Raw genomic sequence first — 26,336 nt, forward strand, 5'->3', positions numbered from 1 at the left:
GCAAAGTATTTAAAATTTAATAAATAGCAATAATCATACACAAATACATTTTTCATACTCAAACATTAAGCTACTAAAACAGACAGCTAAAGAATAAATAAATGGGAATTGACAATAAAAAAATATGCGGGGTTTTGCAATTCATTTTACTTAAAAAAGGGAGGTGATCTGAATGATTTCTTTTTTTTTTTTTTCCACACACACACACTGTATTTTATTTTTACAAGAGATAAATAGACTGACACCAAGCATTGTACATGGATGACCACAACAAAAGCAACAATGATTGCAATTACCAAACATGAAACACACTCATACTATGTCATAATATTGACATTCAGTCCAGTAATCCTCCACTGTAACAGCTCCTTTACTTTGCAGTGAAAATTGATTTGTATATTCTTTGCCTCTGAGTCCTTGTGGGATTTTTTTTTTTTAATTCAGACAGAAAGTCACAAAAATTATACTCATCCTCATCAGTTCACTCAGTCCCATGTAATTAATTTTTTTTTTCATCTTGATCTTTTGTTAGCACTTTTATGAGTTCATCAGTTTTTCATTAGAGTTCTGAAAATGCTTATTCATTCAGTTCAGCAATAGAGTCAGTTACCAGAAACCTGTACTTGTCAGAGTCTTTTCCATGAATTTCTTGAAGATGAAACCCTTTTATAGGAACATATTTGCAAAATCATCAGAGTACACCCAGAACTGTCTGTAAATGATAAAAGACTTAAAAATGACCATGGTTAAAGATTTGATGAAAGTTCATAATAATGCAGTTGACAAGAAAATTAGTTATTTCTGAGATATACATTTTAAAGTAATAACTAGGATTATTACTTATAACCTTATACCAGAACATATAAGATTTTTAGAAGTTTCCTGTAATGTCTGAAACATTTATATTAACATATTTCCATACATATTTCCATACAAATACAAATATAAGATTTTTAGAAATTTCATGTAATGTCTGAAACATTTATATTAACATATTTCCATACATATTTCCATACAAATACAAATATAAGATTTTTAGAAATTTCATGTAATGTCTGAAACATTTATATTAACATATTTCCATACAAATAACCCAATGAAAGTTTAGTATTAGTTGTTTTGTTTGTTTTTTTATACTGCAGGTTCTTATTAGGCATCAGTTTTATACACATCAGTGTATACATGTCAATCCCAATCGCCCAATTCAGCACACCACCATCCCCACATCACCGCAGTTTTCCCCCCTTGGTGTCCATATGTCCATTCTCTACATCTGTGTCTCAACTTCTGCCCTGCAAACTGGCTCATCTGTACCATTTTTCTAGGTTCCACATACATGCATTAATATATGATATTTGTTTTTCTCTTTCTGACTTACTTCACTCTGTATGACAGTCTCTAGATCCATCCACGTCTCAACAAATGACTCAATTTCGTTCCTTTTTATGGCTGAGTAATATTCCATTGTATATATGTACCACAACTTCTTTATCCATTCGTCTGTTGATGGGCATTTAGGTTGCTTCCATGACCTGGCTATTGTAAATAGTGCTGCAATGAACATTCGGGTGCATGTGTCTTTTTGAATTACGGTTTTCTCTGGGTATGTGCCCAGTAGTGGGATTGCTGGGTCATATGGTAATTCTATTTTTAGTTTTTTAAGGAACCTCCATATTGTTCTCCATAGTGGCTGTATCAATTTACATTCCCACCAACAGTGCGAGAGGGTTCCCTTTTCTCCACACCCTCTCCAGCATTTGTTGTTTGTAGATTTTCTGATGATGCCCATTCTAACAGGAGTGAGGTGATACCTCATTGTAGTTTTGATTTGCATTTCTCTAATAATTAGTGATGTTGAGCATCTTTTCATGTGCTTCGTGGCCGTCTGTATGTCTTCTTTGGAGAAATGTCTATTTAGGTCTTCTGCCCATTTTTGGATTGGGGTGTTTGTTTCTTTGATATTGAGCTGAATGAGCTGTTTATATATTTTGGAGATTAATCCTTTGTCCGTTGATTCATTTGCAAATATTTTCTCCCATTCTGAGGGTTGTCTTTTCGTCTTGTTTATGGTTTCCTTTGCTGTGCAAAAGCTTTGAAGTTTCATTAGGTCCCACTTGTTTATTTTTGTTTTTATTTCCATTACTCTAGGAGGTGGATCGAAAAAGATCTTGCTGTGATTTATGTCAAAGAGTGTTCTTCCTATGTTTTCCTCTAAGAGTTTTATAGTGTCCAGTCTTATATTTAGGTCTCTAATCCATTTTGAGTTTATTTTTGTGTATGGTGTTAGGGAGTATTCTAATTTCATCTCTGGCTTATTTAACTTAGTATCTTGTCCTCCAGGTTCATCCATGTTGTTGCAAATGGCAGTATTTCCTTCATTTTTATGGTTAAAGCATTTCCCTTGTATATATACATATATCCCACACTTTATCCCTTCATCCATTGGCAGACACTTAGGTTGTTTCCATATCTTGGCTATCGTGAATAATGATCCAATGACATAGGAGTAAAGCCATCTCTTCAATACAGATTTTATTTCCTTCTGATATACACCCCAAAGTGGGATGGCTGGATCCTTTCTGAGGTCATTATGATCATTTGTATTATCTCAGAAAAAAGAAAACAACTCCATTTCATCCAGGTTTTCAAATATATTTGCATATAATTATATAATCTCTTATTTGATTCTTGTAATTTTCTTGGTTTCTATAATTATATCCCAAGTATGGTTCTACATTTGATGTATTTGCCCTTTTTTTTTTTACAAAGAACTGACTCTTGCATTTATTTAATTCCATTCTGATTTTTTTAAATAAATTTTTGCTTTTAATTTGATTAACTTTGTTCTTCTTAGATTTTGTTCTGTTTATGACTTGAATGCATAATTCATTTATTTCCATTCTTCCTTATAGTTTTCATAAAAGGTGATGGTGATTGATCAAAAAGACACTAACATGTACAGTCAGAGAGTCCAGCTCTCCTTGAACGTAGTTAGGTAACACAACATAGTACGTACAAAGAGTAGCACAGAACAGGAGACTCAGCAGGATTTTCTCCATTGGGGGAGGGTTATTTTTCTCTTCCATTTCTTTTCTGATCTCTACAAGCTCATGTTTCGTCTCCTTCTATGATTTTGCCTTGCCCAGTTTTCCTTGAGCTCTCATATCTCTGATCTCTTGTTTTATAGAGATGTGTATTTTTTTAATTTTGCTGTGATATATTTGGTCATATTCATCATTTGCTCCATGGCAGTCTTTTTCTCATGAGTATCCTTCATCTGTTATGGCTTTGTTTTTCTGTGCCTTCTCTCCTTTGTTTAAATATTAACTTGGTATATGTCTTATGCCAGTTACTTTTAAATTACTGCTTATGTTTACATGAGATGACTTTTTCCTAAATTGGAAGGGCGCAAAATTTACCCCCAGTTCACAGTACCTGCGATGAGTGCATTCTTCCTCAGCCAGCAGAGGGCAGCAACTGCAGGCTGCCACCAATGTAGAATTCCTCTCTGCCAGCCTGGCTCACTGGGAGATTGCTTCATGCAGTCTGTGGCATGTCTGGAGGTATCTCTCAGCCCACCTCCCTGGCTTTTCCCTGGTGCCAAACTGGGCCTAGGGCACTTCCTGCCACCAGTCAATGCAATCCATTCTAGTGTTCCAAACAAAGCATTATTGTTTTGCCTCATGCCATGGCCCCTGCTTTGGAGGACTGGGCCTTCTCCAATATCTCTGGTCAGAGGTGTCTCCTCTTGGCTTCTTAGCTCCACACCCCATTTGTCTTTCACAGGATTTGGTAACTTTCCCCGTGTATTATGGTTCAGTATTCTAGTTTTGCTGAAGATGGACTTTACATTCTGTTCTTTGTTTTGAGGTGATTTCTAAGAGAAGGTAGATCTATCTTTGCTCTGCCATTTTGAAACCAGTCTCCTCTAAATGCATTGAATATTTCTTGGCAAGAACAATTACAAATAGTTACACAAATGTATGATTCGATTTTCTCATTCTTAGCAAAATTGGGGCTTTAGGAAATAAATTTGGCAGGAAATTATCTGGCTTGCTCTCCTGTGCTAAAATTGGCTTTCAAAAATAAAAGTAACGGGAGGAGCTACAATCCCAAAATTGTAGAGTTGAAGATTGATTTTCAAAACCATTCTCTGATTTTAAACTTTATGAATAAGAACCAGCATCACTTCTCTAAATTAATAGTGAATGTGAATTAAGAGCTACAAATGGAAGGTATTTATCTGCACAATATTGTGGTACTAAAAACAATATTGAGCATCCGAATTTTACAAATATCTGAGGTGTAGTTACCCTAAAAATAAAAATTATTATACCAAGATTCCATCAACTTTCAGAAGTACCTACATTTGTGAAGACCTATTTTTTCATCATGCAACTGAATAAAAATTAAACATTACTCTCAGTGAAAGGAATCTAGACTGAATTTTATACCTTGTGTTAGTTTTCTTGGGCTGCTGTAACAAAATACCACAGACTAGTGGCTTCAACAACAGAAATTCATTTTCTCACTGTTTGGGAGGCTAGAAGTCCTTGATCAGGTGTTGGCAGATTTCGTTTCTTCTGAAGCCCCTCTCTCCTTGGTCTGCAGATGGCCACCTTCTCACTGTGTCCTCACATCGCCTGTCTTCTGTGTACCCGCATCCCTGGTGTTTTGTGTGTGTCCACATTTCCTCTTCTTATAAGGACACCCATCTGATGGGACCATAGCCCCACCCTTATGACCTCATTTAACTTTAATTACCTCTTTAAAGGCCCTATTTCCAAATAGAGTCACATTAGGGGTTAGCGCATCAACTTATGAGTTGGGGGTGACAACCCCCATAACATCAATCCATAACATCCCTCACATTATTATACAAAATATAAGACCAGATACTGAAACCTAGATGTGAAAGAAAGAAAGAAGGCAGGGAGGGAGGGAGGGAGGGAGGGTGGGAGGGAGAAAGGGAAAGGAGGGAGAAAAAAAGAAAAATGAAAAGGTTTCCAGTTCTAAATAAGAAGAGTAACTACTTAGGAAATACATTTTTAAATTACTTCTATCTTTCAATTTTCTAATCAATCTAGAATTTTAAATCTAGTTTACAGTATCATACCTGTTAATTTTATGTGCTTATTTACATCATCACTCAGTAAAAACGAAGTCTAATTATATTTCTGGCAATTGATTTTTCTGGCACCTGGGCTGCCTCATTTATTTTATTCTTTCCATGGCTTTTAAGTTTGACTCCTTGTGTAAAGGGATATTCCTCAGGGCCTGGTAACATCTTCTCAACTGTGGCAACCAACTTGCCTTTACCCAAACCTAATTTCCCTCAGATATTCCCTATTTTAAATTACACTGTCATCATCCACCTGCAACAGTTAGGGATTGGATTCACCTGCGTATAAAAGAAAATACAGATGATGGTGTTTAAACAAGATAGAGGCTTACTTTTCTCCCACTGTAGGGCAGAGCCTGAGGAGGCAGGTAGCCCCACTGTGTTATCAGGACCCAGGCATCCTCCTACTTTCTACTAGCTTAACATCTCATGTCTCTCCATTCATTGCCGTTGCCTTGGTTATAGATCCTTCATCAGGTCTGAAATATTTACTTCCTCATTCATCTTACTTTGAGCATCTTACCATTCCACGTTACTATCAATGACCTTTAGAAAAACCTAAATCGAACAATGCCACTCCCTTTAAAAAACAAACTCTTTTGATGGTTCTCTCTTGCTGTCGGATGAAGCCAAAGGTCCTTAGTTTAACACACAGAGTTCTTTGTAATCCAGTCCCCAACTGCTTTATCGATCTCATCTCCTGACACTTCCCCACAGTACCTTTTACTCCTCATCCTGAACTTCTCACTCTTCTCTAAGCAAGCTTTGGTCTTTGGTACCCTGATAGCGCTAGGTGTTTTGATGTTAATCAGTCCCTGCCTTTATCAATTCTAAATCTGTTGGGAAATAGAAATTGGAGTCAGCAATGGATTAAAATACCAACCTCTTAATTTTTTTTTTTTTTTGACAGAGTCAGGGGGTTGTTAGAAAGTCTGGATTGAATGAACACCCAGAGTCAGGATTGTTATTTCCCTACCCCAACCCAGGTCTGATGTTGAGACTTAAGTAAGGGGAAAGTCAGATCTACAAAGCAAACTCTAACCCCAGCATATCAGTTGGATTTGACTTAGCTGAATAGAACTAAAAACCCCAATATTGCAGTGACTAAATAAATCAAAAAGGAGTAGGCATTTCAGAACTAATATATAATTCAACAGTGTCATCAAGGACCCATGCTCTTAAGTGTTTCTTCTCTATTATGCTTAGCACTTGCCTTCCATCCTTGGGTTTACCACATAGTCCAAGATAGTTATTGGGGCTCCAGCCATTTCATCTACATTCCAGGCAGCAAGAAAGAGAGTTGTAAGGAGCCTTTCTGGAAGTTTTGTTTACATGTCATTGGCCAGAACTTTCTACATAATGAAATTAACACAACTTCAAGGGAGGCTAGGATATATAGTCTTATCCTGAGCAGTAATATGCCCACCCTCAAAACTGGTATTCTAGTGAAACGATGAAGATAAGAATGGATGTCTTGATAGGCAATTAGTAGTCTGCCACAGTCAGCTAACCGTGCAGTCTTGGCCTCCTGCCTCCTTTGAGTTCAGTGAGCCCCAGGAGTGGGACCCAGGTGTGCTTACCTCACGGTGCAGCAGCAGTGGGAGAGAATGGGTCTGGAGAGAGCCAAGAAGGGCCCAAGGGTACATTCCCAGTGCTGTTTTCCAGAACTGGACCATTGGGTAAATCGCTGCTCCTCCTCTGGGGAGGATTAAGTACAGATGGTAAGAGGGACCAGAAAATCGCTGGACTACTGCTCTCTCCATGAGAGTGAAGCGGGAACCCACTGACGGAACATGAGGCCAGGGAGCGGCGCTTATCATGAGTGCACCTTTCCAGCCCCTCCTGCTAGGCCTGCACTGCTTCCGCAGTACTTCCACTGGTAAATGCCAGCTTATCCTCTAAGTCCCAGCTTGTATGTTGCTTTTCCGTTGACACCTTTCATGACCTGTATTCTGACCCCCAGACAGATCTCTGTTCTTTTCTATCAGTGTGTTCAGACTGAAAGGATAACACTTCTCACGTGCTATTAGAATTCTCATTTTCTATCTATGCCTGTTTCTCCTCCTCTTTCTCCCAAACCTATACTAAACTGTGCGGTTTGGGAGGACAGGAGCCTAGTTTTATTATCTTTACATTTCAGCTCCTCCTGCAGGTACCTGACGAGTCTTAGAGGTGCTGGAACATCTCCTGAATTAGCAATGCTGATTTCCTACTTTCCTTGTTTTATAATAAGGAGACTGAGATCTTGACAAGTTGAGTGACTTAGTAAATAATAAAAGTAATGAACATTAAATGAGGTTTTCATTAAAACCTCATTGTGTTCCAGGCATGTTCATGAGTGTTTGTGTATTTTATTCTCCTTAATTCTCCCATCAACCTGGTGAAGCACGTGTCATTATCCCTATTTTACATGGAGGTGAATTGGCCAAGACTGCAGAGCAAGGAAGTGGCAAACCTGGGATCTGAACCTAGGTCTTCTCTTACTTCAGTCCCTGTGCTAGCATAGCATGGAACAGACCCAGGTCTTCTAAGTTCAGGCCTAACGCAAAAATATTTGAATTGTATTCCCTTTTCGTGCCCTGCTTTCTTGTAATGCAATAATCATTTAATAATGCTTATTAAGACAAGGCATCCTTGGTATAGAGAGACACGCCTTTCGGCAGGGAGGGGACATTTTCCTAGTACTGATGCTTCATATCTGCTCGAGGCCATCCTTACACTCTTGCCCAAGTCACCAAGAACTACTTACAACAGTTGGAAGGAAAATCATAAAGTTAATCTGCTCAGTTTAAAGCATGTTGGAGTTTCCCCTGGGAACTGACCGGTCATATGGGTTAATGCCTGTCAGAAAAGGATGCCCCCGCCGGAGGACACAACCATTTAGTGTTTGGCTTTTAGCAAGTTTAAAGCTGGGTCAGGGAAGTGAGGCGCGGGCTTCCCCTAACTCTCTTTAAGAGACTTCATGTGAATATTTGGGGGTTCGTTTATTTGGTTCAGAAGGAGAAGATGCATAGCCTGTCAGACGGAGCCAAGAGATGCAGTGTTGCCCAGTCACCCCGCGTCAAGAGGAGACTCATGTGTTCCCTTAATTCAACACTTAACGACAGAAAACTGCACATTCATCACACAAGACTTCTCGCCAAATGTCTAGCCGCACTCTGCAGTTACCCAAGAAAGAAAATGAGATTTTGAACTGTAAATAGTTCCTCTGTGCCAAGGACTTCTAATCCTTGGTTTCCTACAACAGGAGATTCGTAGAGTATTTCCATGATGCGGCTGTGTGCTTTCCCCTGCATTCTGGAGATTAAATCCTTTTGATCAGAGAGCGTTATCCTTGGCCATCCTGCTTTCTCTGGGGTCTAACAGATAGTGAGGATGGCATTATAGGACCAAACGAGTAGAGGGAAAGTGAATGGGGAAGACAAACAAAAGGATGGCATGGAGACAGTCATCTTATGTGGTTGGGTCATTGAATTGCATGTGAAATTGGAGCCCTAGGCCTGTTTGCTAGATTATGTGTTTTAAGCATAGTAAGAAATGAATGTAATATTGCAACCCCGGTACACACATGTAAACACACACACACGTAACGGGTCACAGCCTGAAGTAGTAGATGAAGCCGTGTGTGGTGGTTACAGCACGAACCATAAAGTCAGACCAGCCAGTCAGCCCCTGCTCTCCCAGCTGAAGGCCCCTCGCGAAGAATTTTGAAAAACTGAGACCCCGCCACACACTTAGTTGTCATCCTAACTTTTTTTTTTTTTTTTTTTTTTAAGTTATACAATTTTTATTTATTTATTTATTTATGGCTGTGTTGGGTCTTCGTTTCTGTGCGAGGGCTTTCTCTAGTTGCGGCAAGTGGGGGCCACTCTTCATCGCGGTGCGCGGGCCTTTCATTATTGCGGCCTCTCTTGTTGCGGAGCACAGGCTCCAGACGCGCAGGCTCAGTAATTGTGGCTCACGGGCCTAGTTGCTCCGCGGCATGTGGGATCTTCCCAGACCAGGGCTCGAACCCGTGTGCCCTGCATTGGCAGGCAGATTCTCAACCACTGCGCCACCAGGGAAGCCCGTCATCCTAACTTTTGTCTCCTCAAATTATAATTTGCAAAAACTGTCATTGCAAAACTGTCAAAAACTGTCATTTCCAGTTTGCGGTAAATATGCTTAAATATATTTTTGTCAAAATATGGAGTCACAGATTTAGCTCAAATTCGTGGAAAATTGTCCATTATATAACCTCATTGTCAAAGCCATTCCTCACTGTCACCCATCAAGCCAATCAGACTTAATTCCCTGTTGGAAAGGAAGTCAGTCTTTGTTTTGCAGCTCAAATAAACATCATAATGTGCCCACCTCCTCACCCTGACAGCTGTCCTTCTGAATTCTGATTCTGAGATGCAGGGAGATAGATGGATGAGAGGGGGTAAAAGCCTTGCACTAAATCTGTGCCTGGTTGAAATAAGGCTGCACTCCAAGACCTTCCCTCAGGAATGAGGCTTTCCCGAATTATCCCTTGATTTGATGCCTGGGAGTTTTTATATCCCAGGGCCAAGCTCATTCAGAGGTTTGATATGGATGAGAAATATGTCTTTCATTTGTAAAGGGGCAGGAAAACACTTGTGAATGGGGAAGTAAGAAGGGAGACTTGACAGATCTCAGATCCTCCCGGAACTTTCTCAGCGAGGCCGGTTTTGGGAAGACCTGCCTGTGGAATTTGAGGATCTGAAAACTGATTCTCCTAAAGTTAGGACTGGAACCCCCAGGAAAGTTTGCAAGTACCCCCTAGGTCCTTGAATGCAAATAATGACAGTATCTACCTTCAAAGATAATTATGAAGAATAAATAAGGTGATACAAATAAAGCACTTAATGAAGTTCTGGGTGCATAGTAAACGCCCACCTTGTGTTTGCCGTTATTGCTGGTGCTGTAGTTCTTTGACCCCTCTACTCGCTAACAATGTCATTTCTTGGTGGATGAAATAATCCTCAGGCCCATCCCTAACATTGGTGGACGCCAGCCGGTTTAGCCACGTTTGGTCCACACCCCTGCAACCAGCGCCCCTTGGCCACGCCTTGGGTTTGGAACCCACATCTGGTGGCAAATTCCACTCTCAGAAGGACAGACTTCCACCCTGGAAGTGGACACAGGGTGTCTGGGCAGGAAAGTCAGGGTTCTGACCTTCTGGAGCTTGCACTAGAAAGGGTTAGATACAGGTCTGGGCCTATTCCACCACCACCGCCCCCAGGCCCCCAGCAGATTTCTCACCCGGACCGAGGAGGGCAGGAGTCACCGAAAGCACAGGTCCAGCACTGTGGCTCTTCCTGCTTGGGTCTAAGGGTCTTACTTCAGGGCTGTTGTTAGACTCATTAGGGATAATAGGTGTGAATGTGTCTTTAATGTAAGATTTAAGTATTGTCTTGATGGCCTTCATGATCCCAAATTCTGTTAAAGTCAACCCCCTTGAACAAACTAATGGAAACTACAGAAAAAGACAAGTTACTAAAATAGAATATAACGCCTTGTTTTTGTTTCAGGCGCTGGCTTTCAGGCCTCAGGCTACAACTTCAACACCTATGACTGGAGGAGTCCCAAACAGAGAGGCAGTTTGTCCCCAGTCACTAAGCCTCGAAGCCAGACTTACCCAGATGTGGGGCTGAGTAACGAAGACTGGGACCGGTCCACAGTCAGTGGGTAAGGTTTTCACCAACTGCTGCCCTGTCCCAACTGCTTCCGGGTCATTTGGGCCAGATGTGAACTTCTCTACTTCCGGTGGCACCTACTGCTAGCATTGGAAGCATCGTGTGAAGCCACTGTCACCATCCGTGCTGGCCCCATGCCCAGATTTGAAGACTTGGGCCTGCCCAGTGGGAGCCAGGGCTCCACCACACAACAGGGCAAGAGCTAAGTTTCCCTGAATGAAAACAACAGTAGCACATGAGGAAATTCTACTTCTGTAAACCGTGTCCTCACTCTATGACTAGTTCCCTCTCCTTTCGTTTAGAAGTTTAGTTTCACATTACCTTACATTAGAAAAAAAAATTTTTTTTTAACTGAGGGTTCCATATTTTTAACTGAGAGGTCTATTGTAGCAGTTTGCTCCTTACCAAAATAGTTTAAGGAAATTCATAAAAAGCGATAGCACTTAACGGCTCTATACTGATGTTTATAATGAGTGGGGAAAGCATATTTTTCTCTCTTAGAGAAAAGTTTGATTTCCCTTTCCCTGTGGACAAGAGCAGCTGAAAGATACTCCCACAGGTGCCATGTTGACGCAGCCGTGAATACTCTGAAATTCAGTTAGTAAGACCATGGTCCTTCTGGTCTTTGAGATACTTTGAGTTTCCTAAAGCGTCCTTCTACTGGAGCTGGCTTGACTTGGAGGCCACAGTGGGAAGAAAGCCAGATCCAAAACGAATCTCTATTTTGTGTGTGAGATGAAGGAGAGAGAGATTCTGGATACCAAAAAAAAAAAAAATGTCTGGCAAGTTCTTAACCCAGACTGTTTTTCACAACAGTTTTACAGGGGCTCCGGACAGCGCAGAGGCCGAGCAAGAGGAGAACTTCTGGTCCCAAGCGCTAGAGGATTTGGAAACCTGTGGACAATCAGGAATTCTCAGAGAACTCGAGGTAGCCTCGGTCCTGCTACTTTTATTGTTTCTACATTCATTTTTTCTCTTGGTCCTTTTGAGTTGGCATTGATCACACCAGTTCATTTAAAAGCTTTAACCCTTTCCACAGGAGAAAGCTGACAGGCGTGTGTCTTTGAGAAACATGAATCTCTTGGTAGCTACCCTTTATGTTTATATTTTTGCTTGTGAAGCTGCCTTCCCTGCCCCCTTGCCGTCTGGACAGTGATTTGATTTTATCCAATGCAGTTAAAAGTATTTCTTTCCCCATTTCCACCCCCCCACCCCCCGCCCCCCCGAGCTTACTGACCTGTGGCTTCTGCCATCGCTCCCTGCTAACCCTGACTGTACCTGTTTGCCACTTTCTCGTTCGGGGCGAGCTAAGCCTCCCAGCAGTGGCATCCCTCATTCTCTTATGTGCTTTAGAAAGGTTTCTTTGGCATGTTTTCATTTGTACCTGGTAGAGACATTAATTTGATCGTGAAGAGGAACATAAGAGGAAATTTTATTTTACTTCATTTTGCCCTTAAAGTAGATGACAGTGCAGCTGGTGAAAAAAGCCAGTCTGTTTGAAAAGCAGCCAACATATTACAGACCACGTTGCTGTTGATTGCAAATCCTGATTCTATGTTAACTTAGTGTGAATTCAAGGAGTTGCAGAGAGACGGAGTATAATAGCTGAACTCCTGGTGAGTTCTTTAATCCAAGCCATAAATTTGCTGACGGTATTCACACTTTGGTCTGGGAAGTCCTGGACTGTTTCCTTTTATGTTCTTTTAAATTTTCTGAGCTGTAAAAAATAAAGCGGCAAAAGTTTCATTTTTATTTTGATGTCATATGAGGTCCCCAACTCACCATAAGGAATGTGAATGGCCTAATGGGGTGGAACTCTTGCAATTCTAAAACGATGACTCATCTTTATATTATTTTGCTTCTCAAATGCATGTGTGGATATTTTATGTGATTCTAATGTTTGTGAATCTGCAAAGAGAATTATAAAGAAAAATATTCATTTGAATTTGTAAACATCATGATTATTACCTGGCATGAATTGCAGCTTCAGAGCACAAGTTAAAGGACCTGGAGATGGATAATCCTATAAAATTTAAATAAATTAAGATGTTAGCAATTGATTGCCTTTTATGAAACTTTCAAAAAAAAGTAGAGTGCTTAAGTATCAGGTGGTTTATTTAAACTTTTACGACTTCCCGTATGCAGAAGGACCGGCATTCTCCCAAACTGAATAAAGATCTCAGTTCACAATTTTTGAACATATTCCTGCTTTTCAAAGCATGTTTTGGCTCCTATGCCTTTTTCATTTTGCATTTTGAAATACTTCTCTTTTGAAGAAGCAGCTATTCTTCTAATAGCTTCTTCTACATTAGGTAAAATGAAGATGATGTAAAAAGTAATACAATGAACTTGTGTTTTCACTCAGACATTGAGTTACCTAATGGAAACAACATCCGTCAGCATAGAAGTCATGTTGCAGGAGCCAATAGGTTTTCTCTAACGTCGTTTCAGGCAGGTGTGGCCCTCGAAATTACACATCCAGGAAAAAAAATGGGTTGAATTAACAGCCAAAGAGAAACTAAAGTTTTCAACTAGGAAGAATGATTGACAAATCCATAAATTAGAATCTCATTCACACTTTTAGCACAAAGAGTATTCATTTATCAGTTTGGATGAACCCTGCTCCCTTGATTGCAAAAGCTACTATGCAAAAACTATTATTGGAGCTAGGTTCCTGCATAAGAAATTTATATCCAGCATTAAAAGTTAAAGCGTACTATAACTGTAACAAATGTAGAAGATTAGCTAAGATGAAAAATGATTACAATTGAAATGAAAATGAAAATTATACTAGTCATTTTCCCCATTGCTAGCAATAATTTAGGTTCAGCTTTAGTGCTGAAAAATATATAGTTTTAACAAAAGAGAAAAATTCAAACTAAGACCTTGGACAAGTTACTTAATTTCCTTATCAGGTATTTCTTCTTTAAAATGTGGGGATTATAATGACTAATGTTTATACGGCACTTAACATAGAACATGACACAATAAATGTTTGATAGAAATTATTTTTGCCACATTTTGAGTAATGAATACTGCCTTAACTATCTTTTGCTTAGTATAACATAGGAAGAAGTTTTAACTAAACGTCAGATAGAGAACTCTTGAACGTGTTCCTCCTAAGTTGTATGTATACCAGTTATCTCACTAATAATTTTGAAAAAGTATAATATAAATTATGAATTGTGCAAAATGAAAACAGGCAATACATACTCTTGAAGCAGAAACAAATCCTAGAAAACTTTAAATAATTACTTTTTATTTTAGTTTTTGTGTTTTAATTTTAATATTCCTTCAGCAATATCACTAATTCAATTTACATTCACTTTAAACAAAACAATCTATCCTTTGAAAACTCGACCTGAAGACCTTTTGATAGTCTGTCATTGCTTCCATTAGAACCCTTTCTAGATCAGATTGTAACTTCTGTTGTGGCTAAGGCTCATCAAAGCACAAGTGTTGTCTCCCAGCTGTAGTGATTATTTGACTTCCAGTGTGTTTCCTGTTGGTCTAATGAAAAATGAGTATTAAAAATAAATGTTAACAAAGCAAATAACTAGTCTAAATAGGTAAAAACAATAGGTGGATGGTCACCACAGCAAGAAAACAATCATCAGATGCTGTCAGTAGCAGTAGATTAAACAAGGAAATGATATGTGTGAGTTAAATGCCATAAAATAAAAGGATGTCCCATGTTACCAACAAAGCTAGTAATAGAAAGGTTTCAATTTAAAGGGGATTTATCTAAAATAAACCATTATATGGATAATCCACACTGGATAAATGTTAAGGGGTTTTTTTTCATTTACTAAAAAAATTCAGTTTTATGTGTTTCAACCTCATACTTGACTGAGAACCAATATAGCCTCATAGTCAAGAATAAGAGTTTTGGAGACAGATTGCTAAAGTTGTAATCCCAGACTCTTGAGTAAGTTGCTTCACTTATCCAGGCATCCCCTTCCTTAAGTGAAATGAGGAGGTATAATAATTATAATACCTTACCATATAGAGTTATTGTAAGTATTTAATGGTATGCTACATACACACACACAGATGTGGTACTTAGCATTTGTAAATGCTCAATGACCCATAAGGTCTTTTTTACAATTGTTTTTTTCAAAATTATCAGTAAGATAACTGATCTAGTCAGGATATTGATAAGTTCACTTGTTTTGTTTCTTTTTCAACAGAGTTGTAGATATACCTACCTGTGTGCTAACACTTGGCTGTCATTCAGAGATCTTGTTAGTGGCATGTGTATAGCTGAACACCAGGTGAAGCTTGGAATTATAAATCTTAGCAAGATAACAAATGAAAACTCTCTTCACTTTGCAGTATTCCCTCCTGATCAGTAATTTTAGATAGTGCACTTGGCTCATTTACTACCTATGGGACCTTGTGTAGGTCAGCCTTTTTGTGCCTCAGTTTCCTCACATGTAAATTAGGAGGAATAACAGCACTTACCTCATAAAGTTGTTGTGAGGCTTAAATGCGTGAATACATTCAAAGGACTCAACAAATTACACTTCTGTTACTTTTAGCATCGGTATTAACACCACTAGATCGTGTTGTAGCCAGTCACGTGGCACGTGGAATTTGTTTTCTGTATCCATGATTTCATGCAGATTCACTGATGCTGGTATACCATTATATAACCATCGTATGGAGGAACACAGAGCTGGCTACAGGCATATTTTCAGAATTTTAGCATCCTCTAACCATGAGAAATGAGCATTCCCAGCATGATATTGGTTTCAAATGCTCTTTTTGTTCCACTTCTGAGACTCAGTCATTTTTGAGATCTAATCTTACCATTCCTTGTGTATTATGCAGGGAACATATTTGAAACTGAACAAACTTCTCAATTCACTGGTAAAATCCAATCCAGGTCTCATCACTTTTGAGCAAAGGGTTGAATACGGTAGCGTGATAAATGATTATTCCTTAACCTCTGTGAGGATCTTACACAAAGGTCATTTCTAAGAAACACTGACCTACGCCAAATGATGTGGAGACCTACCTGATCTACAAACTTCTCCAGCCGGCCACGTGGCCAAAGGAAAGACAATATGCCAGAGCTAGGCAGCCAGCATTCAGTAGAAGCCCTCGCCTTTGTATCAATAGCCTCATTTCAGCCCATTGTTACCTCCAGGTGGGGCTAGAGGCACCACTGCAAATGGGGTCAGCCTGGTCCCCACTGAGGAGTTCTTAGTTCATTTCTGTAAGATATACTGAAGGTTGCCTTTTGAATCCCATCTTTAGATCCCACTCAGTGGAAAGTTAATGCTTAAAATGTAGTTTGCAGTAAGCAGATGTTAGAGTTTTTCAGTTTGCCTACAAACTGCCAGGGGTGGTATTTGATTAAATAAACTCAATGGCTTAAGTACTTAAATTGGATTTGAGTTGTGCATTATAAATGTCACTTGCGAAGCATTTTCCCTGACTTTCATGGTGCAGTTAGTACGTCCATTCTCCAGCCTTTGGTTATGCCCTGAAGAGACCGTATTTTGACTGGGCAGAAGGAGAAATGTGCTTCATGTTGAGCAACCAAACGCTTTTCTTAGTCCGTGGCTTAATTGCTTCTGAAAATTGTCAATGCCACAGGCAACAATCATGTCGGGGAGCACGATGAGTTTGAATCACGAGGCCCCTACACCTCGCAGTCAGCTGGGGCGACAGGCCAGCTTCCAGGAACGGAGCAGCTCACGGCCACACTACAGCCAGACCACTCGGAGCAACACTCTGCCCTCGGATGTGGGCAGGAAGTCTGTCACCCTGAGAAAAATGAAGCAGGAAATGAAGGAGATCATGTCCCCAACTCCTGTGGAGCTGCACAAGGTCAGGAAACTCTCTTCTCTTCCCTTAGGGTCACATTCTGTTCAGCGTGGCCACCCTGAGGCAAGCATGATCATGACATTCTACTGTGGGCTCAGCCAAGGAGAGAAACTAGAGCTTAAAGGCAGATCATCAGAAACCGATTGTTCTCAAAACGTGATCTCTGAGAGGTGATCTCATAAAACGGGGAACACTGGCTTTCGAGCAATGAATTTATCAGAAATGTATTTATGGCCAAAATCTTCTCACAGAAGTTTGAGGTTCTAGTGTCACGTGGAGCTTGAATGAGTTGGTCTGTTATTCCAACTTCATTGGAAGGGGGAAGGATTTTCTAAATGTCGTACACTCCCAGCTTCACTGAAAAGGGGTTTCAGGGGTGACGCTGGAAGGCTTAATCATCAGTTACAGACTTCTCAGTAGAAGGTTGTATTATTCAGGGGACATGAAGTTCTCTTTGAGACATCATTTAGATGTCTTGGGTCAGGACAGGGTAAGCCCTGGTTATGTTCCATCTCTGCTATGATAGTTGCCTCACTTTGCTTCATGGAAGAAAACCTATGATTGCGAACAGAGCTGAATTTGAGTTGCTGGCAGAGTTTGAACAAGGCACGTGTAGGTGACAGTGTCTGTGGAACCCAGGCCAAGGAAAGCAGTGGGAGGGAGCTTTCTCTGGTTTTCTTTTGTAGAACTCTAATGCTTTTTGTTGTTTTGTTGCTAATACATAAGGATGTATAGTTGGTAACAATCTCACCCTACTTTCCTTGAGAGCCAAGACCCTCTCTGTAGTTAATAATCTGTTAACTAGAGATAAGTTATCGGTCTTACCCAGAAGAGCATATAAATGTCAGGTTGAGAGGAGGTAAAGGCCACCTACTCCCTTTTTCCTCTAATGACTTCAGTCTCCCTAACTATTAAAAGTAGCTGTTTTGCAGCTGACAAAGGCTATAGTGAAAGAAAGGATTGTATAGGAAGTTGGGTTCTGAATTCTGTGTTCCAATCCTGGGTTCATTCTTTCATCACTCATTCATTCGTTCATTCATTCAATGCATAGACTGTGCATTCATTTACTTAAAGAATGTATTATAAATCCCCAGGGAGCACATGGTCTAATGGGGAGACAGTCCAGGAAACAGTAGGAAGATGGTGGGATAAGTACAATAGACGCTAGACTAGGCTGCCCTGGGGGACGGCAGGGGGGGTGGTGAGGGGGGGGAGGGTTGGGGAGGAACCTTAACCCACTACAGAGGAATGATAAAGCCTTCCTAGATGCAGGTGTTGACTCCGCAGGAAGGTGGAGGATGGGAAGGCATTCCAAAGCACAGAAAGAAATATGTACAAAAGGATGTCACAGATAGCAGTGTACTGAGGGAGTGCAGATCTGCCAACGAGAGCCTTGTGCATTCAGAGGCATTACAGACTTTACAGAAAAGCAAAGAAGTTTCTGATGCTTTAGGGTGGGGACCCAGCTCTAGCCCCATATCACAAGTTAGTTTATCCAGTTACCCTGAATTGACGTCTGTCTGGTAAACACCAGCCTTCACCACCTGTCACATATCCTAATCTGCTAATTGACAAACCATTAGGAGGCTGTAAGGACTCCAGTGGTGATTAAATTGCAGAAGCTGCATAGTAACTGCTAATTCTGCTGTACCAAGAAAAGGGCTGGCCCTTCCTGATTCCCTCGGTTATTTAGGAACCCTGCCTTCCCCTCTTCTCTAAAAGTCTACTGCCCAGGCAGAGGGGAGCATGCTGGGTAACCCACCTTCCTTCAGCACCAAAGGAAAAGGATACCAGTGAGTGCCTCCTGTGTGCTGTATTCTTTCTATTTTTAGCCTCCCACAACAGTGCTTCTTAGCAGATATTTATTACCTCCAGCTACAGGATAGGGAAATAGCAAGTATAAAATAGAGCCATTTTTCCTTCTGGAGTGAAGCGGTCTCCTCAAAGGGAGATTCCTGATAGCCCAGCAATACCAAAGGCTTGTCTCCCCATCCCTCCTGTACTGAAAGCAGTTAGCAAAGATAACGACAGTCAATTGGCTGTGCAAATTGTTATAGCTGAGGTTTTAAAAAATGTGCTGAAAATACATCTTGTTTTTTTTTAAAAAAAAAAAAGCGTCATGCATTTAGCAGCACAATGAGTTGCAGAGGACGGACTGTTTGGAACATTTGTGTGGGGGGCTGTGAATTGAGAGGCCACAGATCACAGACTCCGCTGGACCCACTTGACCTAATAAATGGGGCACTTCTTTCTTCCTTCACTTCAGTCATTTCCCCTCAATGGTAGCAGTAAGTGCATTTCCCATGTGGCTTCACTCTTCTTCCAGATTGATACCAAACAAAATAAGATGCTCAGAATTAGGTGGTGTCCTGGGCATTGTAAGACACCCAAGATGATCTTGTTAAGTGAAAATGTAGCGGAGGAGCCTGCCCCCTGACAATATGGAATTCTGGGAGTGGTTTATGCTCACGTCTCGGATATCTTTTCTTTTTTAAGTGAATTCAATTACCCTGATAGGCCATCCACATGTTTGTTGTTAAACACATTCTCCAATTTTGAAATGCTTGAGAGGAGAAATAGTCATTAGAAGAGTCACTTTACTCAGAGCAGAGACTGGTAATCGCGCTTGTGTCTTGATTATGGGCGTCCTTTGAACACTGCAGGATTACCTGACACCATGAAAAGGCACAGTGCCTTGTTGATGCAATTGAGTTACCTTCCCATTGGGGTGCTATTAGCCTGTACTAAACCTTCACAGAAGTGAGGAAAAGGTACTCTTTTGGGGGGTGGTGATGTGGAGAGGGGACCAGGGAAATAGAAAAACATCCCTTCCTCAAGTTAAAAATTACCCCAAGTCAAGACTGCACAGCTTGGCAAGTGGAATGAAGGCTGGTTTTCAGTTCCCTGAGCCCCTTGGGTGGACTTTTCTACATAGACCTAGTGGAGGAATTCCCAAGGGGCTGCAAAGACCAGCGTGGAAAGGCTGGGTAGGGTTAATAGCACACCATTCTGAACACACTTGGTGTTATTTTCCAGTTGCCATCTTTCTCGTGGCTGTGTGCCACTCGGTGAAAGCTGGCCATGAGAACAAGTTGTGGATCTGTCCGTGTCCAAGCCAGTACCTACAAACTCTTACTGGCACTAGAAACTGCTTCAAGAGGATAGGAATGAATGGGCCGGTATCCATCCCCCTTCCTGGGGAGAACAAACAAAAAGCAAAAACCACTCCGTCTCCTGATACAGAAAGAGTAAAGCGTGGGCTTAATCTTCCAGTTTCTTGAGTTTCAACTTCCTCTCCATTATCTGCCCCTCCTTTTCCACCCAGCCCTCCTCACCAATACCTTTCCTTCCTTCAGACCTTATGAAAATGCAGAGCTCAGGTGAGAGGCTACACGGTTTTTGTTTATTTCACACTATCTATTGTGTCTGAGGCTCTGCCGTGTCCCAGCAGGTCTTCCATCAGGTCGTCCGTCCATTCATTCCTGAACCTGAAAAGCTAGTTATCCTTCCTGACACTTGAGAACAAAGCACCACAGCATCACTTCCCTTTTTGGCCTTTGTGGTTGGAGGAGGAAGTTGGTGCTGGAGTGATGATTTGGTACTTAGATGGGGAGCACGGGAGGTGGAGAAGTGAGGGGGTCACAGGGAAGTGATACTTGTGTCTCCAGAGGCCATTGCCTCTCAACCTTTCTTGGCTAAGACACAGTCCAAAATACATTTTACCTCACAATTCAGGACACACATACACCCACATTCATATATGTAAATGAATCCAAAAATTGACTGCACAGTATACGCTAACATTTTCTGTTTTGTTTGATGCCCACTTCTTTTGCACTATTCTCCCCAGTTCAGGAACAGGCTCGGCCTTAAGAGGAAATATGAAATGGAAATACATATCTTATTCTGGCACAGGCATCTTTCTTCACCAAATATTTGCAGTTGGTACTCAAGATCCAGTGAATTGTCAGGCAGACAGAGGTTTGGTCACAATCTGACAGTCATTGGCTATGTCACTCCTCTGAACTTCAGTTTACTCACTTAGCAGAAGAGGGGAGAGATCACCTGTTATCAGGAGAGGAGACTTCACAAATAGCATTTCCCAGGTGAAGTCACCATTCAGAGTCTTACCTCAGCCCTACAGCGTCAGAAACCCAGAAAATGAGATCTCCTCAGGATCCCAGCCTTAAAGACGATTCAGGCAGCTGCCTTAGAGCCTCCAGAGATGGAGGTGTACACCATAATGAGAATCTCTTTAGAGAGAGAAATGGACGTGTGTCTAGTTACTAGTCACTACATCAGTCTGACAAGCATATTCTCTCCTTGTAAAACCAGGGGCAGCTGACAATCAGTGTGGAATTATAAGACAAGGGTTGGAGTTTAGGTTGTATGTTTTATATGAGTAATGACATCCAGCCCCGAGAGTCCTCAAAATAGATTGTTTCAATCAGCTTCCCTTGTCTGTGATTCTGTTAAGACTTACTCTTCAAAAATGTAAAAAACAAAATTCTTAAACAGATGATTGACTCATGCAAAAAAAAGTGTTTTTTAACTCATTAATGAGGAATGACAGCAGGATGAAAAAGCCTGTTCAAAGGAAAGATAAAGAAATTATACCATATATATATATATATATATATATATATATATATATATATATATCTATCTCAGTCCATGGAGGGAAAAAAAAAGAATGCCAAATAAGATTTCCTAGTTAAAATGAAAGCTGCTCAATGACTTACAGGGAAATAAAAGCAAGGCCTTTGAACTTATCTTTTCTGAGGGACAGAACTCAATTTGCATTGTATCTCTTCTCTTTAAGTTGCCATCCACTTTTACAGAGTCTGAGCCCTGAGCCATAGAAATGCTAAGTCAAACAGAGTGCAGTCCCCTAGACTCAGATGACCCTTAGGCGGGCTTGTTAGGCAGTGGTCTAGTGAACCTAATATCTCAGTTTTTGATCTCTCACTTCTGTCCAGAAATGTTAATAGCTTCCCTTAAATCTAGCCCTGGCCTAGGGATCGTTCATCTTTTTTTGGTGTTTTTGCTTGTCTCTGTTGTGATCAAATGTGTTGATTAATAGGTCGTAAAATATTGTTACCTCCGGGATAGTCACTTTACAAATGAGGTGGCTTCCTGAGGGTCACTGTTTCCCTAATGTCCAGGTCCTTGGAGAGTAGCCTGTTGGACCTCTTCCTCCACCATTGTTCTGCTCTGTTGTGTGTCTGTTGCGTGTCTGGCCGGGCTGTGGTGAGGATGACATTGATAACAGTCCAGCCCAGGGCTGCCCTCTTTCTTCCCCTTAGATGGAGCTCTTTCTTGTTTGAGGATCTTTGTAGCGTCAAACCACAGCATTCCCTGGAATGAGGAAATAAAATCAACTTCCTTAGTGCTCAGTGCAGTGGGAGTTTGGTCCGCTGTAATTTGTCATACTTCCCGAATGACAAGTTCCTGCCCCCAAATCCCCAGAAGCCCAGAGGATGGGTGAAGGGAATGCCTCTCACCCAGAGACGCAGGTGGCCCTGAATCTAGGAGGCCGCCTGTGACACTGTGCTTTATAATAAGCATATATTTGACCTTGGTCCCAGTTGCTGGCACAGAGCTCCTAAAACCCTTGGAATTTCTGAAGTGTTGAGAGTGAGAAAGGCATCTTTTGTTATGTTAATGAGATGCCCTTTAGATGCACTTAAGGATGGGGGTTGGTTGCCGGTGGAGCCGACCCTGTGATTAGAGGGTTGGAACTTTCAGTCCCACCCCCAACCTCCAGGGAGGGGCGGGGATTTGCAGGTGAAATCAATCACCAAAGGCCAATGACTCAGTGCCTGTGTAATGAAGCCTCTATAAAAACCCAAAGGGATGGGTCTCCAGGAGCTTCCAGGTTGGTGGGCACGTGGGGATGCGGGGAGAGTGGTGCGCTCAGAGAGGACAGAGGCTCCGCGCCCTTCCCGAAAACCTTGCCCCAAAGCAGCGCTTCCAGCTGGCTGTTCCTGAGCTGTATCATTTTATGATAAACCGGTGATCTGGTAAGTTCTGTGAGCCGCTCTAGCAAATTAGTCAAACCCAAGGAGAGGGCTGCTGGAACCTCTGAGATACAGCCGGTTGGTCAAAGGCAAGGGTGACAACCCGTGTCTGAAGACCATTGTCTAAAATGCTGGGGTGGAGGTGAGGTGGCATTGTAAGACTGAGCCCTTAACCTGTGGAGTCTGACGCTATCACCAGGGAGTGATAATGTCAGAATTGAGTTGAATTGTAGGACACTCAGCTGGTGTTGCAGGATTGCTTGGTGGTGTAGGGAACCCGCCTACCCCCAACACACACACACACACGTTCGAACTGTGAACACGACATCTTGCCCACATGGGCCTGAGGGTTATGAAGGTCAGTAAGTTGCCAGGGGGACTCAGGAAGAGTCACGAGCTGGAGGAGAGCCAGGCCAGACCAGCCCTGGGGGCCGGAGAGCAGAGGCAGGTGTGGAGAGGGGCCGGCAGGCAGTCCTGAGCTGAGATGCTGGAACGATCTCTGCCAGGCTGCCTGACTTGGTGCTGGCTGGGCAAGTAGAAAGGGCCAGGGGCAGAGCTGACAGTAACTAGGTGTCCATCAGCTGCCCGTGGCGTGGCTTGATCCCCTGGAGAATTGGAGAATGATCTGGTTCTTTCCTCTTTGGTATGATGTGAAATGAAAGCTGCAAAGGTGCTCTGAGATGAATTGGGAAAGCAGCCCTCAATCGCCATGGATCTTAAAAACTGTGAACTTCTTTGGTTGGGACTTAGTTCTCCGAGGGCCAAGTCAGCCCTGACACCGCACAGACTTAGGGCCACCATCCAAGCTCTGACTCTGCCTTTGTTGAGCCCCCGTTTGTCAAGCTCGTGGGGCCACATGCTTGCCAGAAAGCAGGAGGCAGCGTCTGACGCTGCTGTCTGTCCAGTTCTCTCCTCTGCCAACGAGACTCCGGACAGGAAGGCAGCAGCTGCTTTTCCTGACCCTGTTCATCTTGGAAGCCACACTTTTGAGTGGCAGAATCCAAGATAGCTTCCTCTGGGCTGGAAGAATGCAGCTGGAAAAGCCATACTTTTATTTTTTTCTTCCAGCCCCACAGGTAGTATAGGATTGTGCTCAAAACCAACATTACTTGAATTGTCAGGTTTAAAGGAACAGGGCTCCCCCAGTGGTGTCTGCAAGAATAAACCCAAGTGCCCGGTAATTTGTGGAAATACTAGAACCATCTCTGATAAGGCCATCGGGCAAGGGGCTGAGCCACAGAGGCAGCCAGGGCTTAGGAACTGCTTCTGGGGATGGCTGCCACTTGCCTTGACGTGCTCAAGATAGTACACGCGGTTGCCATTAAAATCCAAGCGGGGAGAGTTGGCTCTGCTGCCGAGGCTTTTCACTTGTGTCAAAACTGAAAACACAGGCATTAGGTTTCTGATCTTTGCCTCGAGGACATTGTTCAGACACGCAGATAGACTTGCTTAGAAATACAAAACAAGGCTCAACTTGAATCACGGTGAAGCCCGCCACCTCCTGTTAAAGCTTCTGTTCTCAGGAGGGTTAGAGGCCGTTGCAGCGTGCGCTGTGATGAGTGGTTAAAATTGAACTGAGTTTCCTGGAACGGTATTTTCGCCCAGAGAGTTACGTTCCAAGAGACGCATTGGCCCTTTAGATTAGAAAAATCTATCGTGTTCTAGTGCATTACCCGGAGGCATCCTCTGGTCAGCACAGAATGGAGACCTTACAAGAAACGTCTTGATTTACTTGGGTTAGGGTGGAACACGAAGAGCTCTTAGCAGCTGGGAGCGGTTTGGCCAGATGCTTGGGGAAAGCCACAAAAGGGCTCTGATGAGAAGAAATACAGCAGATGTGATAAATTATTCATCTTTAGTTGGTTGGGCAGTTGGAAATGGATAAAAACTGCCTGACCAGCTAGTAGATTTGTATGTCAAGGGGAAAAAAAAGTCATGATTTGGTGGAAGGAACACAGCAAATGAGGTCAGATATTCTAATACTGAAATCCCCAGGCTTATGTATTCTAACTGGACAAGTCCATTCATCAAGTTCAAGGGGCGGTGTCCTCGTTCGTAGGAAGGGCATGATTCTGCTGCACAGAGTTGTTGGGAGGTCAAAAGCAGTCATATATAGGAAAGTGCCTGGTGAAGGGATTCATCTGCGGGGGAAAATTGTGACTTAAACTTTGGAATCCTTAGAATTACTTTTGGACAGGAAATAAATCAGAAGTAACCACTACCCACCTCCAGCTAAACAGGAGGGCAGCAGCCACATGGCACAATTTATTGTTGCTGCTTTTGAGAGCAGCTGTGCATCCTATTTTTGTGAATTATTGATTCCTGGAATCTCACCTCTGTGTCATTTTAAAATTTCATTTTGTTATTTGCTATTTCCAAGCTACCTCCAGGAGAACCATAGCGCTGGCTATGAAAATTCACTCTCCTCTAACCTTAGGAAATCTTTCTAGAGAAACAGATTACTTTCAAATTTAAACCTTTTATTAGCCTCTCATCCTGAAGAGTATGCCATAAAGCTATATCATCAAGTCTAAGGCTCAGGAGAGCCAAGCCTCTTAGCCAACAACTGTGACTTTACAGTTAATGGGCTAATGTGCTAACCTGCTCTGGTTGACATCCATCTCTGCTGTTGTGGTTAACGTATTACCGCTGCCTGGTGTTGGCAGTATTTGGTGACACTCGTCCTTCTGCCCCTTCTGGGTTCTGGCCTGTGGAGCAAACACCCAAGCAGCACAGGCCAACTGGGCAATGAAGAACTTCACTATTACTTGAGGCCCACACCAAATGTACCCCAAGTGCAAGGGTTCAGGTTCACTGTATTGAGAAACATATCTCAGAACTAAGACAGAGTTGGGCTTCCTAATGTCCATTGTAAGCATAGGCTTTGTGACTCAGATTCAGATGTGACTGAGGAGTATGGCTTGGCTTGCAGAGCAGACGCCAATCACTTACTGACCAGCCATATGCAGAGGGTCCATGGGACTGCTCTCCAAACCTGTACCTAGTGGAACAGAGATAACTAGAATGCACCACCTTCCACCCCAGCTGTGCTGCTTGTCACATAGAGAGAACCTGACTAGGAACAAAGATGGAAAGGGGGCATAAGGACAGGAGATCCCACAGACAAAGCCAAAGAGAGGCATATAAGCAGGGACCTTGGAGCAGAGAAATCTCATCCACTAGTAAACAGAGTCCCAAGAATAGCAGACTGTCACCAACCATATTAGCTATTTGTCACTGCCACTCCCTCCTCCTTTGTACCCATCTCTCCCTATTCCTCCCCTTCCTCCCCTTGAGAAAGGAACATGGGTATGGGAAGAAAGGGACTAGAATGTAAACCAGAAGTGTTTCCTCCAATCAAGTCAGGAAATGTTCATGGTGAGTCTATGATATCTTGTGCCAGAAAGCAAATAACTTATCAGAGCAAATGGGTCATATCAAAAGGACAACATGAAGTCAATATGAAGGACTTCCCTTGGCCAAAGATGAGGAAACTTGAGCACCCAAAAGAATGATGCAATTGATTGTAACATAGCATATATATAAAAACCCATAGGTTCATATTGATAATGTACTTTAAAAAGGTCATTCCCTTCCCCCTCACCTCAAAAAAAACCTCACTGGGACACCATTGGAAATATTTAGTGCGCTAATTCCCTA

The 26,336-nt window shown here is 42.0% G+C and overlaps 1 protein-coding gene across 3 annotated transcripts in view; it reads left to right on the forward strand.

Moving 5' to 3' along the window:
• The window catches only part of GRIP1 (glutamate receptor interacting protein 1), a 736,800-nt gene that overhangs the window by 693,087 nt on the left and 17,377 nt on the right, over window positions 1-26,336 (forward strand). For 2 of the 3 annotated variants that reach the window (XM_057557421.1, XM_057557422.1), the window contains 3 exons: window positions 10,657-10,813; window positions 11,638-11,749; window positions 16,426-16,659. In XM_057557421.1, the coding sequence (XP_057413404.1) occupies window positions 10,657-10,813; window positions 11,638-11,749; window positions 16,426-16,659 (503 nt within the window). Of the gene's footprint in view, window positions 1-10,656; window positions 10,814-11,637; window positions 11,750-11,860; window positions 11,906-16,425; window positions 16,660-26,336 lie in introns of all 3 variants that reach the window. The other variant, XM_057557420.1, reaches the window with a different exon arrangement.

The sequence above is a fragment of the Balaenoptera acutorostrata genome, chromosome 11 (assembly GCF_949987535.1).
Source record: "Balaenoptera acutorostrata chromosome 11, mBalAcu1.1, whole genome shotgun sequence".
NCBI lineage: Eukaryota > Metazoa > Chordata > Mammalia > Artiodactyla > Balaenopteridae > Balaenoptera > Balaenoptera acutorostrata.